Source organism: Microplitis mediator, chromosome 5 (assembly GCF_029852145.1).
Source record: "Microplitis mediator isolate UGA2020A chromosome 5, iyMicMedi2.1, whole genome shotgun sequence".
In the NCBI taxonomy this organism is placed as follows: domain Eukaryota; kingdom Metazoa; phylum Arthropoda; class Insecta; order Hymenoptera; family Braconidae; genus Microplitis; species Microplitis mediator.
Genome location: NC_079973.1, coordinates 3,059,913 through 3,078,283, shown reverse-complemented (window position 1 = coordinate 3,078,283; position 18,371 = coordinate 3,059,913). Strand labels below are relative to the sequence as shown.

General features: G+C 29.1%; 2 protein-coding genes across 11 annotated transcripts; one reads left to right on the top strand and one right to left on the bottom strand.

The window, feature by feature from the left end:
- On the top strand, window positions 1-10,329 carry LOC130667647 (phosphatidylinositol 3,4,5-trisphosphate 3-phosphatase and dual-specificity protein phosphatase PTEN). Of its 8 annotated transcripts, none has more exons than XM_057469388.1 (9): window positions 1-291; window positions 1,215-1,292; window positions 2,497-2,550; window positions 2,804-2,939; window positions 3,035-3,236; window positions 3,716-4,270; window positions 4,347-4,513; window positions 4,943-5,227; window positions 5,629-6,580. In XM_057469388.1, exons 5-9 carry the CDS (start codon window positions 3,131-3,133, stop codon window positions 6,109-6,111), a joined length of 1,596 nt encoding a protein of 531 aa, XP_057325371.1. In that variant the 5' UTR covers window positions 1-291; window positions 1,215-1,292; window positions 2,497-2,550; window positions 2,804-2,939; window positions 3,035-3,130; the 3' UTR covers window positions 6,112-6,580. The 8 variants fall into 8 exon arrangements, with proteins under 8 accessions (XP_057325371.1, XP_057325373.1, XP_057325366.1 ...); XM_057469387.1 differs by lacking the exon at window positions 1-291 and adding an exon at window positions 1,409-1,621; XM_057469390.1 differs by lacking the exon at window positions 1,215-1,292 and adding an exon at window positions 9,879-10,329 and having other exon boundaries at window positions 2,497-2,939; window positions 5,629-5,812.
- A 3,167-nt stretch (window positions 10,330-13,496) lies between these two features.
- On the bottom strand, window positions 13,497-18,321 carry LOC130668291 (N6-adenosine-methyltransferase non-catalytic subunit). Of its 3 annotated transcripts, XM_057470514.1 has the most exons (6): window positions 18,298-18,321; window positions 17,992-18,106; window positions 15,754-17,909; window positions 14,754-14,968; window positions 13,977-14,677; window positions 13,497-13,897 (listed from the first exon to the last, which is right to left on the bottom strand). In XM_057470514.1, exons 4-6 carry the CDS (start codon window positions 14,784-14,786, stop codon window positions 13,657-13,659), a joined length of 975 nt encoding a protein of 324 aa, XP_057326497.1. In that variant the 5' UTR covers window positions 14,787-14,968; window positions 15,754-17,909; window positions 17,992-18,106; window positions 18,298-18,321; the 3' UTR covers window positions 13,497-13,656. The 3 variants fall into 3 exon arrangements, with proteins under 3 accessions (XP_057326497.1, XP_057326496.1, XP_057326495.1); XM_057470513.1 differs by lacking the exon at window positions 18,298-18,321 and having other exon boundaries at window positions 17,992-18,200; XM_057470512.1 differs by lacking the exons at window positions 15,754-17,909; window positions 17,992-18,106; window positions 18,298-18,321 and adding an exon at window positions 15,033-15,741 and having other exon boundaries at window positions 14,789-14,968.
- Window positions 18,322-18,371: the final 50 nt, after the last annotated feature.

Below are 18,371 nucleotides of genomic sequence, written 5' to 3'. Positions count from 1 at the left end.
TTGTCTGCCATTGAGGCCGCAACAGGACAAAGCCGTTGCCCTCCCTTGTAATGCCATAGGGCCGGTGATGTTCTTATATTATAATTCGCGAGTCCAACAATTAATAACTCCTCCGTGACATATAATCCGCTAAAAAAAGTCGCCTGAAACCCCAATAACTGTAACTGTGCTGGTATGTTGTGATCCCTAAAAAATTTTTTTAAACAAACTCAACGCAAGTGGAAAAGTGGGAGCCGTGGAGTTGGTTAGAAATAAAAAACAGTTTCAGGAAAAAAGGATAAATACACTAGAGTAAGTGTAAGTTTATTTTTAATTGTGTACGTACGTGCGCGCGAGTTTAAGCTAAACTTAAAAAATCTACATTTATTAAAACCGTACGTGTGCGTTTTGCTTACGATGAGTATATAGGTACTCATATATTTATATATACATATATTACAAAAAGAAAGGGGCTACGAGAGAGTAAACGTATGAGTGAGTGAGTGAGCGAGTGAGAAAACAAACGTAAACGTGAAATGAGAACATGGTGTTCGCGCTAGTTTCTTTAACCCCCGTGAATACCCAAAAACAACTCGAGGTAAAAGCGAATGCATGTTGGCGTATGTAGAAAAATAACCAAGATCCAAAGATCCGAGATCCGACAAACGCGAATCAAAGCAGTAGGACCGAGAGAACTTGAGTGAGGATAAAAAACATGTACCCGAGATGGACGCTATGAGGAGCACTTCCGTCCGCTAATTGAGCGTGACTTTTAGCTCTTTCGTTTTACTACTCCTCTGTCTTTTAAACTTTTATTTTATTTATTTATTTACTTTTTTATTTTCAGGTTATTTTTCTCCTTTTATTATTTAACTCGGGCCACTTCTCTTGCTCGTATTAATGACCGCCGAGAGTGGCACTCGACTAGCGAAACGCAGTCTGGGAATTATATCGTGTTGAGGCATCGTTGATTTCATGATTCGTATATATTAATATATATATATATATATATATATATATATATATATAATACATATTGGGATTAGATTGTGTGCTGTACGCGGCCAGTGCGAAAATCTGGCTGACCCGATTAGATTAATGTGTATAAGTGTTTTATAAATATATATATACGCGGTCATATGTCTAAATGAGTATAAAATATATGTGTGAGTAGATGCATGTGTTTAAATATATAAAGAAAAATATTTTGGTTATTTTTTAAAATTATTTGCAAGTTGGAAATAAAGAAAAGTCCCCCCAACCTCAACCTCGTCCGGAGTGAGACACACCTGCGGCGCTCTGATGCATTGTCGGTGAGTTTTTTCACGTGTGCAGGTATATAACATATATATATATATATATATATAGATACTGCCGTTTTCTTTACATACTCTCGTGTATACTAACCCGTTGTCTCTCTTTATTTTAGTTAACTCTTGCTCACGGTTTAGTGCGTGTACATGGAGTCTCTCCTCGTGCACCTTCATAAGAGAGTAGTTGTCTTACTCGTGGTCTTGTACTCATAGTTGTAACCGTAGTCGTAGTCGTGATCGTGATCGTGATCGTGATTGTGCTGAAAGAGAGTGTAGATAGAGAATAAACTACGGTTGTATTGTGCAGGAGTTAGACGGAGACACTGTAAGTAAGTTAATGTTAAAGTATAAGTAAGTAAGTAAGTAAGTAAGTAAGTAAGCGAGGAGCGAGCGAGCGAGGTAGAGAAGCTAAAGAATGGCGATTGCTCGAGTTCCCTGATCGTTTAAGTGTGGATGCCTCCAAGCGTCTTTTGCAAACTTGATTCCCTGTGAAGGATCCAACCAGAAAACATACCGGCGTTATCCTGTCTCCTGTATTCATTCGTTCGTTCATTCGTCCGTCCACATCAAACAGATACCTCTGCCAAGATTTAACGTAGCCCGTACACTACGCCAGTAACTCGTGAATCTCGTGAGTGTGACGGATAAAAAAAAGGAAAGAAAAAAGAGCGAAAAAAAAAAATTGTGTGAGATGAGATTACGCGTGTGTACCTTGACGATTTATTTCAGCGATAAAAAAAAATATCGCGATACTCGAGGCCGTGAGTGAATTTTTTTTCGCCCTCCGTTGGCGTGCTGACTACTCTGGGAGTTCGGTGGTCGCGCATGTGGTTTTTCTGCCTGATGGTATAAAATAAGCTGGTGAAGTTACGTTCTGTTGATATAATGTATATAGTGTATGATGATCATGATGATGTGCGTGTGTATATATGTATATGTATATATATTTATGTATATTTTATTTGCAAGAGTGTGGGAGAGAGGGAGAGACGCATGGCATCGCGGTTATCGTTAAAAAAAAGTGGGAGTGTCACGATGCATGTCGCGCGAAATACTCCGGATCTCTTTACTGATAGTATGACGCTCACAAAATTGATGGAGATAGTAAACTTACTGATATAACCCTTTCTATTTTTAAGATAGTCGTTATTTTAATAAAATTATAAATGTCAAATTATATTTATTATTGTTTTTGTGATTACAGAATGTCTAGAAGGTCTGAGTCAAACACCATGAGCTCCGTCCGAATTTAACCATAGTGAGTATTTATGCTGTTTGTTTAGAGTTTAATAATTGGGTCTGATCGAGTCGAGTTGAGTCCTCCAGGGTGATAATAAAAAAAAATAATAATAGTTATAGTAGAGGCTGTGAAGATAAGAGAAAATTTGCGTAATATTAGATTGGTAGTTGTAGCTACTGGAAGAGATGGGAAATTTAAATGATGGATAACAAGACGGGAAACTTCCAGGACCTATGCTCTACGCATTGATGGGTATATGCTTTTCCTGTAGGAGACCCTCTAGCAGTCGGCTGAATAATAAAATTTCTGAGCACATATCGGCATCGGTAACACCCCTCCATGTTTGTCTGGAGGAACAAGGAAGACCAGAACTGGGCTCGAGTGACGCCGTGGCCAGCAGGACACAGGTTGGCTTGTCATTATTAATATATTTGTACTGACGTTTAATTATAATATTGTAAATATTTATAGATTATTAATTAAATGATTATTTTGTTGACAGGTTAAGGGTAGCGGAGATAATTTGGGCGAAACAATCAGTGAGTGTTCAGAGGTAGGATCAACTCCAGTTGAGTTAGAAGAGTGGACTCAGCCAAGCATGGCCAATACAATCAGTAACATGAAGATGACTAACCCTATCAAGGGGCTAGTGAGCAAACGTCGTAAACGTTTTACTGAAGATGGCTTTGACCTTGATCTCACATGTATGTATATTCATATATTTTTTTTAAATTAAATATAATGGGAAAAATATATTTATTTGAGGGCATTCTCTGACAGTCCTCACCCACTTTTTAAAAATATGTAATGACTCAACTGTCAGAACCGTATCAAATTTTTATTAATTCATTTAAAAAATAATTGAAACCTTCATTGAAAAAAGGACAATTTTGTCGAGATAGAATTTTTTAAAAAATATATGCAGTTGTTATCAATTAGGAGGTAAACGAAATTTGTAGTAAAAATTTTAGGCTACAAAATTTGAAAATTTGAATTGTAAAATTTTACTGAAATTTATTTTCCAAATTTTGTTTAACTCCCGATTGACATCAACTGCAAATAATTTTTTTTTTAATAATTGATAAAATTTTGATAAACTTATGACAGTTATCGCTTGAAATTTTTGAAAAGTAGGAGACTGTCTGAGAATGGTCTTGATAATAATAATAACTTTTTTTTACAGATATACAGACTAATTTAATAGCAATGGGTTTTCCGGCTGAAAAACTCGAAGGTGTTTATAGAAATCACATTGACGATGTGGTTAAATTTTTAGAATCTAGACACAAAGATCATTACAAAATTTACAATCTCTGTAAAGAGAGATCGTATGATCCTAGAAAATTTAAAAATAGAGTTGCCGAGTATCCATTCGACGACCACAATCCGCCCAATATTGAACAAATAAAACCATTCTGTGAAGATGTACACAATTGGCTATCACAGGATTGTAAAAATATTGCTGCGGTGCACTGCAAAGCTGGCAAAGGTAGAACAGGTGTTATGGTTGCCTGCTATTTACTTCACACGAAACAATTTCCAACGGCATTGGATGCATTGACATTTTACGGCTCGAAAAGGACGACTGATAGTAAAGGAGTTACGATACCCTCGCAAAGGAGGTACGTTGGTTATTATGCCTCATTTGTACAAAAAGGTCTTATCTACCAACCAGTCACGCTTCTTTTACGGCAAATTACCCTGGATCCAATTCCCATTTTTAATGGTAATCAAGGCTGTAAGTATTTACAATATTATTTATTATAAAATAATAAATAATTATAATATAATAAATATTTATTTTTAAATTTCAGATTTGCATTTTGTGATATCGGAAGATAATAAACGTATATTTAGTTCGGATACTATTGAAGTTAAAAAAGGTACACCTTCAATTCGTATTCCATTAAATCATACTGTTTCAATAACAGGTGATATCCGTGTAGATTTTTTTAATAAGAAACCTAAGATGAAGAGAAAAGTGAGTATTCTTAATTATTGGGAAGTCTACGGTTTCTGTGGCGCCGCGAAATGACCGCGAATTCTTTTAGAACTCGACAAAATAAGACTTTTTTTCAAATAGCTGTAACTTCTTCAAAAATGGACCAATTCGGACGTTTTTTTTTTTCAAAATTTTCGTCTTTGAATGTACTTTCCAGAAAAAAATACAAAAAATTGTAGATATTAAAATCTATGAAATTTTTAACTTTTGTTAAAAAATCGCATTTTTCTCGAACTCCATTTTTATCGAAAGTGAGATATCAAAAAATTTTGTTTTTTAAAAAAGTCTTGTTTCGTCGAGTGCCTGAAGAATTCACGATCATTTTTCGGCGCCACGGATACCGTAAAATACCCTAATTATTTTATAAAATAAAATTATATTTAAATTGTTATTAATTTATTATTGCAGGAAAAATTATTTCATTTTTGGTTCAATACATTTTTTGTATGTGACAATCCGTCGTCTGATAACGACAGTGAGGAAATGCGCGTTGAACGTTCCGCAAGAGCATTGAGTTGTGATGGAACGGCAATGGAATTTCCAGCAATAGCAAATGCACATTCAAAACCAAGAACCAGCTCGTTGGCAAGTCTCGGTCCAATGCCACCGACTCTTGTTCTTGAAATTGATAAGTGGGGTTTGGATGATGCACATAAAGACAAAAGTCATAAAATATTTCCTTCTGATTTTAAGGTACTTGTTTTTTATACATAAAATTTATATAAATATACATATATATATTTTTTTCAAGTTTGAGAATAATTAAATTATTTTATAGAATAATATTTTAAACATAAGTTGGATCGTGTTTATAAAAAAAAAGTTAATTGGATAAATAAAAAAAAATATATGTATATATATATATTACCATGCTGGTGATACTAAATGCTTTATTAGCATTTTTACAACATATATAATCATATTACTTGATAAAATTGATACTTTAGTAAAGTCTAATAATTTTTTTTTATCAATCCTTGGATACTTAGATAAGATTATAAAATAAAATGACATTTAAAAAAAAAGTAAATGAAAAAAAAAAATAAGTAAAATTCCTCGAGACATGAACATTAATAACATGTAATTTTGTCCAGGTAAATTTACAAATGAACCGACCATGGGACGGACCCGGCAGTGGAATATCACAAGCAGTGCCAGCAATAACTCCCAGAACTGATGTACAAATTGGTATGAGCGGACAAGAGAGTCCAAGTGAGTCAAGTGACGCAGATAGTAGCGAATGTGACACAACTGGCGACGAGGATGGATGGGAATCAGGTGAGTCCTCAGTATTTCTGATGGCGAAATCCCAGCCGCTTACGCACAGTATTAGTCGTACAACACATGACCAGAATCATCAACATCATCACCATCATAATAATCAACAACAAGAACAACAACAACAACAACCACCACCACCACCACAAAAGCGACACAATAATGATTTAAAACCATGTATTGAGAGTTCTATTTCGCGGGTTGATAATGATTTGAGCGCACAGAGTAATTCTATTACTAAAAGATTGTCCGCATTTGCGCGTACATCCCGATCAACAACTTTTTTTTTTGATAATTAAGAACCGGCACTTTTTTTTAAATTATAAATTTATCTTCAACAGACAACACTTTTTTATTTATTTATTTATTAGTTTTCTTTTTTTTTTTCATATAATTGCATCTTGTTTTTTTTTTTTTCTTAACTCAAGTAAATTTTTGCTCAAATGAAAGGCATGTGTCTCACCTTTGCAAATTTGCACGCAATCCCTCTATGCACTTGTCACAAAATTATTTAATTCTACACAATTATATTATTATTATTATTATTATTATTAATATTATTATTATTATTAATATAATATTTTAAATTGAAAAACGCGATAATTTTATATTTTTATTACGATCAAATTAATGTTTAAAAATGTGACATTGTGTGATAATATGAATCCGTGACGTCTTGTAATTTTTTTTATTTTTTTTTTATAAATTAAATTATCATTACTATTCATTAATTATTAAACAATAATAATTTATCGATAGTTGAATGTCTTTATTTATCGTAGCGCCAGGAAGAATAAATTTGGATGGACCATGAATGTGTGAGAGTTTCGTACAAGTACACAAGACGAGAGATGTTTTACCAGAAGAAAAAACGCCGATCGAATTTAAATAAAAAAAAATTATTATTATTATACGATAAAAATATAATAATTTTTTTTTAATCGACTTAATCGTCTGTACAATTCATCAGTTAACTTTTCTTTAAAAAAAAAACTTTTCATTTTTTTTTAAATTCTTGTAAATTGTTTATTTAAAGTCTTAATGTATGAGTAGGCATGTTTTATAAATTTTTAAATTACGAGGACACGCGTTCCTGATTTATCGTCTATTTAATTATTTAAATTTACAAATTAAAAAAAAAAAAATCCACGAAATCTACGAGACTTATTAAGTAAAATTAAAATAAAACGATTGTATTTGTATATTTATTACGATGTGATATTAATAGTGTTATATATTTATCGTAAAACAAATAATTATTAATTAAATAATTTAATGTTAGACTCTTTTTTTTTTACTGCACTTTTTTTTCTTTTTTTTTTAATTGTATTTGTCAGTAACGCACGTAGGAAAATTTGAATTTGAATCTTAAATTTGATTGTTTGTTATACATAATATATATATGTATGTATATTATGTCCCTTGGTATTTTGTTATATATATTTTGATAGCATGTAATTTACTGCATGATTACGCGTTAAAGTACACATTGTAAAACGACACACAAGTGAACACAAATTTAAAAATAATGGAACAAAAACAATAATGATGATACTGATACTGATACTGATAATAGACAAGTGAATTTGAAAATTTTTACAAAATGTGTGTGTCTGTTCTCATCCAGTGGACATGGATCAACGTGTTGGCCGATACCGTCTACTATCTGATGGAGGAATGATTGATGTTTTGTGAGCCCGTGACAACTCGATGCCCTCTATCATCAACTCAATTCATCCCTCCGAGCTGCAAATATCACGCAATAATAGTTAAACATCAAAGAAACTAAATAATTTAAAACTTAATTTAAATAATTCATTATTTAAATAAATTTTTTAAAACTCGTCGTAGTTAATCCCGACAAAGTCTCTCCTCTCAAATTATCTTTTTATTTTTTTTTCCAGACAAAAATAAAATTTAAAGGAAAATATTCCAGTAGTTTTTTAAAATTTTAATTAATTACTATTTTAATAAAAAAAAAAAATGATTGGACTTTTATATGTAAATATATGAGAATTAATATGAGAGGATGAGAATGTCTATAAATATAATAATTATAAATATTCATTGATTTACGGCGATTAAAATTTCGATATATACATATATAAATATATATATTTATATATTTAAATATGTATATATAAAATAGTAAGACTATTTTTCATAAGTGATAAATTATAAGTCAATAATTGTGCGTAGAGATTTAAATTGCGAGCGTACGTGAGAGTGCCTATTAACGAGTGTAAATGTATGACTTATGTATGTGTTGTATGTGTATGTAATAAAGAGAGAAAGAAAAAAAAAAATTAAAAATCAATTGATAAATATTAGGATAGTTATTAAAAGTACTTTAAAATTTTTACGTAGCAATAAAAAAAAAATTAAAAATTTTAAAATACTTTTAACAACAAATTTATGAACAACGTGTGTTGTATGTGTGGAATAATTATTAATTATAATTTAAATACTGTTATTAAAATAATATCCCCCGTAAGATAGCAGTGTTTTGACAAAAAAAAAATTTTTTTTAAAATTCGAATTTATATAAATTTAAAAATCTTAAATAATTAATTAAATCTTTATATTTAATATTTAATATAGGAGATATTAATTTAAATATATGTTAAAATACTGCTGTCAAAGTCATGATATTTTCAACAGTTGCATAAATTATTATTATTGTAATTAGTTATTGTGATTTAGAAAAATTAAACCGGTGCAAAATTAAATGAATTTGTAAATTATTATATATATTGATTTTAATTGTTTTAATTAATAATTATATATATTTTGCACCTAATTAGCATTTTTATTGTAATAGTGCGGTCCTATTCAACAAAAATGCTACACTATAAATTTTCGTTTTGTATAAATATTTAAATTAAATGAATTTAGATAAAATTGCAGCTGTTTGAAAATTAATATGATTTGTATTTTTATTATTTTATTAATTAAATTAATTAAAATAAATGTTATTTTGCGGTGTGCGAGGCTATATATTATTGTACATTCGCGTACGTACCTTCCTGGCATTTCGTAATGATAAACGGATGCAAGATAATAGTAGGGAAATATATAAATGTTTAATCAAAAAAATTTTTTAAAAATAAATAGTAATATTAATAATAATTAAAAAAAATAAAACATAAGTAAAAGATAAATAATTCTATAAAAATTGTGAGATGAATCTCGAAAAAAACATTCTTAGAAGATATACAAAAATATATCTATATATTTAAAAAAATAAAAGTAAAATTGAATAAATAAATAAAAAATATATTCGCTTTTTTTTTAAATCTGCGAATTTTAAAAATATCGTCCGTAATTACTAGCACTGTAGTCAGTTCAATTTTATTATTTAATTAAATAAACAATGAGAACATTTTTTTTCTTATATTTTACTTTATTTTTTTTTTATTCTCCATGATATTTAAATATTTTAAAATATGTGAGCTCCTCTGACATACTATTACTTTAATCAAATGATTGTAATGATGTAGATTAAGGAGAAAAATAATAGGACGTAAAAGTATAAGAGGAACTAAAAAAAAAAATAAATAAATAATTCTCATTCGTATTTTATATTTTTTTTGTCACGTATTTTTTATCATATTTTTTTTTTTTTTTTTTTTTTTTATTAATGCACATGTTGCATTGTTGTCTATCTACATAAATATACTGGATTAAATTATGATGTTAAACAAGAGAAGAGACAAAGCAATTTAAAAATGAACATAAATTGGAATTGGATGAATGTAAGGATGAGTGAGAGAAATTAAAAATAAAAAAAAAAACAATAATTTAGAAGTAATAAAAAACGAGTATATATCGTATAATTTTTCACATACTTTTATATGTAAATATAAATTATTTGCTTATTACTCTGGTCCTGTTTCTCATGCATGCATTTCTGTACATACAATTGCTTACTTCGAACGGCAATATCACGGGGATAAAAAAGTAAATAAGCCAACAGAAGTAAAAATGCACTTAATTAACAATAAAAGAGAGAAGTAATAATTAAAAGTACTAATATTTTCTTGACTGTAACTGGGTCTGCTTACAGGGGAGTCAACGTATTTGTGAGTTTGTGACATGACTGATGGTGGGCCATATCCAATATCCCGAGCTAGAGCCTAATGTTCGTCACTGATAAGACGATCGACTAGTTTCTCCTGATATCACTGCAACTAGAAAATACTTCAACCGCTTTGAACAAAAATTACCATGATTATTGTTCAATTACAATCTACTAGCATCAACCATCGCAACTACTCCCGCCTGCCATCTGCTAAGCATGAATTATATTTATTATTTTTTTTATTTTATTATTTATCTACAGCAATGCCAATCCGATCCCGTCCTCCAATTACTCGATTTAAATTATCCTTTTTTTTATCATTGTGCTGAAATTATATTTAAAAAAAAAAAGATAAAGATATATTATTATTTATTGTACATAAAAAATGATCCTGAAGTTCGCAGACAATTCAAAATTTTTTTATTTTTTTTTTGAACAATTAAATTTGAAGAAAAAAAAAACTAAAAATATGCACATGTAGAAAATTTTAAAAACTACAGGTGCAATTTTTTCAAATATTTTTTTTCTTTTGGTTTATCGTCTAAAAAAAAATCCAAAAATTATTAGACGTCTGCTAACTTCAGTATCATATCATTTTTTATGATGATACTGAAGTTAGCAGACGTCTAGTAATTTTTGGATTTTTTTTTAGACGATAGAAGATAAAAAAAAAATATTTGAAAAAATTGCACATGTAGTTTTTTGAATTTTCTACATGTGCATATTTTTATTTTATTTTTTTACAATTTATTTATTTAAATATGAAAATTCAAAAATTTTTAAATGTCTGCTAACTTCAGGATCATAAAATGATACTGAAGTTAATCGACGTCTAGTAATTTTAAAATTTTTTTAAAAACGAAAATTATGAAAAAAAAAAAAATTTCACGATGTATTTTTGATTTTCTGCAAGTGCATATTTTTAGTTTTCTATTTTTTTAATTGATTTTTTGAAAATAAGTAATTGTCTATTAACTTCAGGATCATAAAAAAAAGAATTTATTGGCGCAAGAAAAATTTTTTATCGTGAAATAGAAAAAAGTTTTTTTCAGACTAGAAAAAATGTCATTAGAAATTTTTTCTCACCCATTCTGCAAAAATTTCTTGGTGTAAATAAAAATTTTCTTGGAAAGTACAAATTTTTTGCGCCTGAAAATGAGTGTAAATGTAGCAGACATACGACAAATTTAAAATTATTAATAAATAGAGTAAATAATTAATAAAATAAAATTTTAAAAAAATACGCATTTAAAAAATTTCAAAATTAATAAGTAATTTTTTATGAATATTTTTTTAAAAATTATTTACTCTGTTTATTTATAATTTTAAATTTGTCTGAGGTCTGCTATACTCACACTCATCTAAGAAATCCTTTTTTTCTGTGTATATTTAAATTAATATTTTTTAATTACTTGATACCGGTGATAAATAATTATTTTGACAGCACAATGATTGTTACATATCATACATTATGATTTATTTCATTAATTATCTAGATAGTCTTCAATTAAATTAAATTTTTTTTCTGATCTTTGATTAATTTTTTTGGCGGGAAAATTTTTATCTTTTATTTAAAATTAAAAAATCTTGCCGTTAATTTATTAATTAAATTAATTTTTTATTAAATCAGTACTTACTCATTGGTCATAAGTGCAATTTAAATCGAGTAAATAAATATATCGGATGTTGGAATAATAACTAAATTTATCACTTAGTGTATTAGAAGATGACTATATTTATATTTATATTTATATTTTTATTTCTTCTTTTATTTTACTTTTTTTTTTAAATTTTAATTATTAATTTAAAGTACAGACGATTTATTATTTTACTACCCACTGACATTCGATGTATCCCCAAAGAATGATGGAACAAAAATAATTATTATTAATTAATTAATTAATTAAATTAAAAGATTTAAAAAACGCTAGAGAATTTTTTTTAATTTGTAATAAATTTTGAAAAAAAAAAAGAAAAAAAATAACAATCATGTCTTATTAAACCTAGAGAGTACAAACAATTAATTTGATCTCAAATAGTTTAAGTGTAAATACAGTGAAAGTAAACAATTGAAGAAAAGCAATGCTTGCTGCTCAAAAAAACTATAATGAGCAATTATATAGCACATTACTCCGTATATTTTATTGATAATTAATTATAATTAACAATCCACTATTACAATAACAATATTTTTAAAATACAAAGTTTTTTATTACTTCTTCTCACAATTTATTATTAATATTTATGTACGATAATTATAAGAAAAAAAGAAATAATTAATTAGTGGACTATTTTATTAAAATTCCAAAGTGTAAATATATTAATTATATTATTAATTATTAACCGAGTAATGATCAATAATTATTATTAATTAAAATTTTTCATTACTTTATTTATAGTAATAAATAATAATATTTACCTTTAAATAATTTAAGCGCGCGTTAAAAAACTGATTCGCGTTAAAAAACAAAATCCGACATATATAACTAATTTATCCGATTTTTTATTATTATTAACTTTTCATATGCAATAAAGTTATTATTTCTGAAGGTATAATTATGTATATATTTTATATTGAAAAAATAATTATAATCAAATTACTTATTAATTAGAAGTTAATTATTTAAGTTTTTACAACATTAGATATTAATATTTAGTTTAAGATTTTTTTTAAAAAACCTACACCGTAATTATTGATAATTACGACAGACGATCTATGGCCTGTACTCTTCCTATAAAAAAAATCCATATGGGAATCCAGCCTAGATTCCGATGTGGGTTTCCTACATGGGAATCCAGTCGATCTATGGTCTGTACTCTCCCTATAAAAAAAATCCATATGGGAATCCAGCCAAGATTCCGATGTGGATTTACTACATGGGAATCAGCCTAGATTCCGATGTGGGCTTCCTACATGGGAATCCAGTCGATCTATGGTCTGTACTCTCCCTATAAAAAAAAATCCACATGGAAATCCAGCCTAGATTCCGATGTGGATTTCCTATATGAGAATCCAGCCTAAATTCCGATGTGGATTTCCTACATGGGAATCCAGCCTAAATTCCGATGTGGATTTCCTATATGGGAATCCAGTCGATCTATAGCCTGTACTCTTCCTATAAAAAAAAATCTATATGGAAATCCAGCCTAGATACCATATAGATTCTTATATAAATCCATACACTCTTATATTAATTCCTACGGATTCTTACATGAATCCATACTTTTTATATGGATTCTTATGGTTCCCATGCAATTCCTCATGGATTTTTTTTATAGGACTCCATGTTCACGACCAGTTTCTACCCACGACTCTTAGGAAGCCGTCAGAATTGAAAGCGTTGCCATAATTTTTATCTTCAATGATTTCTTCAACCGCGTAAGCGCCAGAGTTAATATACGAATTCTTATCCGCTTCTTGATCCTCGCAACCGGTCAATTTCCTGTACATTCTCTGCCGTTAATGTAAAACTTTAACAATTCATTAGTTTTAATTCAACTTAATCTTAAGTATCAATTTTAGTCATAAAAATTTCTTCTGACAGCTGGAGTGGAAGGTAAGTCTCTAAAAAAATGACATCTGATAAAAACTCAAATTATTATCAGGAATTAAAAAATTATAATTATCTAAAATTTTACATTATTTTATACAATTAAATTATAATATTTATCCCAAGTTAATTTATAAAAAAAATGCTCAAGTAGTCGTCATTTATTCTAAATTATTTATAAAAATTTATCAAGTTAATAATTAATGTAAAATTTATCTTCCTCTTCCACGACCGCCACGATTGAAGGCCCCACGACCTCGTCCCGCAACTTTACCCTTCGGCGGCGGAGATTTAGGTCTCAAAGCCTCAATTCTTTCTGTGCAACCAGTCGTAGTTTGCCCGGAAGCGAAGTAGCCACTGTACAAGTCGGCGTTGAAATTTGTGTTGGTCAACTCCGGACCGACTGTCAACCATCCTGGGCGTATCGTGCTGTCTCTGCCGAACAAATGCAGCCTACATATCCAATTAAAAAAAATATATTAATAAAATATATCTGTCATATTAAATTACAAAGACGAAGACAAATAATTACCGTCTTCTTCCGAGACAGAAATGCTCGATGATGTGAAATATTTCCACAGGTTTCTCAATAGAACCGTACTCAGGTTCTTCAGAAATAATCAGATCAATATCAACATTGGCGTGAATAAAGTCACCGTCAGTTGATCTACGAACAGTTCCTTTTATTCCCATCAAACAATGCTCCTTAGTTCTCTGAAGCACAGCTTTGCTGTCAAGATTTTTACTGTGACCCGGGTTATTTATGTTGGTACGGATCCAACAGATGTCTTCACAACGACGGAAGCCCCATTTGCGAAGACAGAAACGTCCCATATCAAGACCGTCGCTGCTTCCGCACCAGAGAAATACAAAACTGCGATTAGCTGCGACCTCTCCAATGTCTAGTTCCATTATTTGATCCCAGTTCCAAAGCTCTACATTTGTAGCACCGCATGTCCGCTGATATTCTTCCAATGGAGGCTCTATTAAAATAACATCGAACTTGCAATTAAGTTCTTTGAGATTGTAAGTTGATAAATTCGTCTTCAAATACATCGGCGGAGTTGCTGTCTCCGATATTAAGTCATCCTTGAGTTTTATTAACTCACGGAGTTTCGGATACTCCTCGAATCTGTCAGCCAGCCCGACATCGCGGATAAAATTCTGCGGACGCTGTCCGGTGTCAATAAAATGCTGACAGTAATCATTGTGAGGATTTGATGACTGGGTTCCCTGTAATCATAAATTTAATAATTTTGTTTTAATTTGTGATACTAGAAATTTTTTTTCTCTATGTAGGAAAACATACACATGGTGATTTAACCAGGAAATCTTGGAGCATACTTTTAAAAATGTTGACGAATCCTTGTAGACTATTTCATCTGTCGCTACGATATTGTCTTTCTGATCTTTACTTTTGTCATCCTCTGACTTGATGACCCGAACTTTGGTTTTTTTTTTTTGGATTCCATCGACGTCTGTACCCAGGGCTTGCCGCAGCTCATCCACATTCGCGACTCCTAGCTAAAGTAAAAAAAAAATAAACAGATCATTCAAGAGAAGTAAATTTAAAAAAAAAAATATTTACCGCTTGTGCCAACAATTTTTTACGTTTCTGCGAACGCTCTCGCAGTACTTGCAGCATTTTTTATTAAAAAATATATTATCTGTTTGATTATTAAAACTCAGTATTCAAAAAATAGGTTATGAATTTTTGTATTAAAAATACTGAGATCGATTATCGATCTCTGATAAATAAAAAAAACATATGATACTTTTTATAGAGAAATATTATTTAAAAAAATTTAATTAGTCACTTCATTAGGTCAGTAATTACACTAATTACTCGGATTTTAATAAATAATTACCGCTACAGACATTTTGACACCTGCGCAGGATTTAAACTTTCCGCGCATTCCGCTAGTGCGCGCCACAAGTTTATGATTCTGAAGTTACCAGACAATTAAATATTTTCAAATTTTTTTTAAACAAATTGCTTACAAGAAAAAAAACAACCGAAAATATCCACATGTAGAAAATTTAAAAAACTGTAAGTGCAATTTTTTAGCACTTCAAAATTAATTTTTGAAAATTTTGTTATAAACAATTAAATTGTCCGTCCAATGTCCGATATAATTATTTATTTGTCCGATAATTGTTTATTTATAAAAAATTAAACAAATTTTTATTCTTGTTGGCACACACTCTCGCTAATCGATTGGTTTTTTTTTTAATTCGATAGATTAATTTTTTTTATTAATTGTCCGATAGTTTTTCTATTTTAAATTAATTTTTTAATTAGTAATTACCAATGCCCATGCGCAAAAGTACAACAGCTTTGGGTGCTGGGTGCTTTCTTGGAAATTTGTTTCTCGCGCATGCGCAGATCAAGATGCACACTAGTTCTGCATTAAAAAAAAAAATTTTTTTGTATCCTCTTAAAATAATGTCTCATATGGTTATTAGAATTTTATAAAAATATTATTATTATTTTTACCAGGCATCAGACAAATTTTAAATTATAAATAAATGGAGTAAATAATTGAAAAAAAAAAAAAAATATTTAAAAAAATGCACTTATTAATTTCAAAGTTTTTTAAATGCGCATTTTTAAAAAATGTTAATTTATTAATTTTTTCGTAGTGTTTAAAGATACAGAAAAAAACCTGTGTTCGGAATATCCTACCCTGTGACACGTTATCGTGCCGCACGCTTATCCCTTATTCTATCCCACCTATTTCTGTACACTTATTCGCGTCGTAATTTTTTACTCTATTTATTTATAATTTTAAATTTGTCTGATGTCTGCTACATTCACGCTGATATTATTTTTATAAATAAATAGCTCACATTTGTAATTATTATTATCAATCGCAATGTACTAAATATATTTGGATAAATAAAAAAAAACAATTGTAATCAAGTTATTTAATCTATTAAAAAATAAAAATATGATTCAAATTTTCCCGCCTACACAATAATTAATAAAGTTTGTTTGCATTCTTCATAATTAATTATTAACCGAATCCTACGTGTCGAATCCTTGTTGGAAAGTCATAAAAAAAAAGTCATCAGTAATTCATGCATTGAATTAAAAAATAAAAATGAATACTTAAAATATCATTGGAGAATTATTTTACGCAGCAATTATTGCTGTCGTTGGACTGACTGATTATTTGAAATCAAGTAAATTATAATTTACAATTTATTACTACACAGAAAAAAAGAATTTCTGGGCGCAAGAATTTTTTTGTATTTTAAATTGAATACAAAAATTTTCTTGGGACGAGAAAAAATTTATTGACTCAAAAAGTTTTTTCTTGCTCTGAAAAAATTCATTCTCGCCGTAAGAAAATTTCTGTTTTCAATTCATAATGCAAAAAATTTCTTGGGCTGGGAAAAAATTTTTTGTGTCAAGAAATCCTTTTTTTCTGTGTAATTATTTAAGTGGAACCCAAGTTCTAGACCAATGCCATTACTATTACTAATTATTTTTTTTTTATCGAGTCAAAGGCATCGTTATTATTTGGAACTTTACACAATATTATTAGTTTACACAATATTAACATTTGGAGCTTTCCAACAAGCAATCGATCCGCTAAAATGCACAATATTTGCAACAACTGCTGGCTTATTGGCGGTAATATGTCCAGTAATAAAAATTATTTTACGTTTGATTGCAATTGTTAATTACGAATTTTATAAAAAATATTCGAGCAAATCTGAAACCTATGGAATATTATCGATTAACCATCGATAATTTAATTGTAATTACGGCGAAGTTAACAATCAAAGACAGCCAACAAACGATATGTTGAGCAATTATATACCACATTACTCCGCATGTTTTAGTAATAATTAGTGTTTTATTACTTTATTTCACAACTTATTACTCATATTTGTGTATCATTTAAAAAAATAATAATAATAAAGTTTTTTTTTAGATATTTAACTAATTTGACTCTTTTAATTTTCGTATATTTTTATAAGTTTCCTCATTTCTGGTGAACGAGGTGTGTTCCGCTATATTACAGCTCAAACGAAAACACCTAACATCAAAATCTGGCAGTTTATTTTTGATTTCACGTAATTGTGTTGAAAGTGCAACTGCTTCTGGATATGCCTTTTTTAATAATTTGACTTTATCATGAATCTCTGTGTACGATGAATTAGTTACGATTTTTCTGGCATTTAAGTATTCAAGTTTTTTTTCAATTTCAGTAATCATGAACATCGCGACCCCTCTTTGCGCTTCCGTAGTGTCGATGATTGATAAAATATATTTTCCTTCTGCTTTTATATTTAGTTCATCAAAAACGTAATGATGGATTGAGTCCTGATGTTCCAAATATTTGCAGTAACCCACGTAGTTCTTCAATTTCCTGTACTCATTCTCACATAAGCAAAGTTTTGCACCTTCTTTATAGCGAAAATAATTTGGATTGCACATGCAATCGCTTTTGATCTGTAGAAAAATTAATTATTACTTATTATGTTTGCCTAATTAATATAAAATTAATAAATTTAATAATTGATTTATAACTTACAAACTTCTCAGTTAATGATTTCACATTTAGTAAAATGGCGTCCATCTTAATGGCAGCGTGACGACTATATATGTAGACTGTACAATAGTTCGGCTGATTTCAGGATCATCACAAGCTTTCGTAAAATGAGTGTGAATGTAGTAGACATCAGAAAAATTTAAAATTATTAGTAAATAGAGTAAATAATTAATAAAATAAAATTAAAAAAAAATACGCATTTAAAACATTTAAAAATTAATAAATGTATTTTTTATAAATATTATTTTATTAATTATTTACTCTATTTATTTATAATTTTGAATTTACCTGATGTCTGCTACACTCACACTCATTTTATACCCTTACGGAAGAGGTCGTAGGATGTGCGCTCACAAAAGGCG

Coding starts and splice junctions, on each gene's coding strand:
- LOC130667647 (XM_057469382.1), top strand. CDS start 2,766: ATGCTCTACGCATTGATGGGTATATGCTTTTCCTGTAGGAGACCCTCT. Junction 3,237..3,715: donor CTTTGACCTTGATCTCACAT/GTATGTATATTC, acceptor TTTTTTTTACAG/ATATACAGACTAATTTAATA. Junction 4,271..4,346: donor TTTTAATGGTAATCAAGGCT/GTAAGTATTTAC, acceptor TTTAAATTTCAG/ATTTGCATTTTGTGATATCG.
- LOC130668291 (XM_057470512.1), bottom strand. CDS start 15,089: ATGCTGCAAGTACTGCGAGAGCGTTCGCAGAAACGTAAAAAATTGTTG. Junction 14,969..15,032: donor AAAAATTGTTGGCACAAGCG/GTAAATATTTTT, acceptor TTTTTACTTTAG/CTAGGAGTCGCGAATGTGGA. Junction 14,678..14,788: donor ATTCGTCAACATTTTTAAAA/GTATGCTCCAAG, acceptor TTATGATTACAG/GGAACCCAGTCATCAAATCC.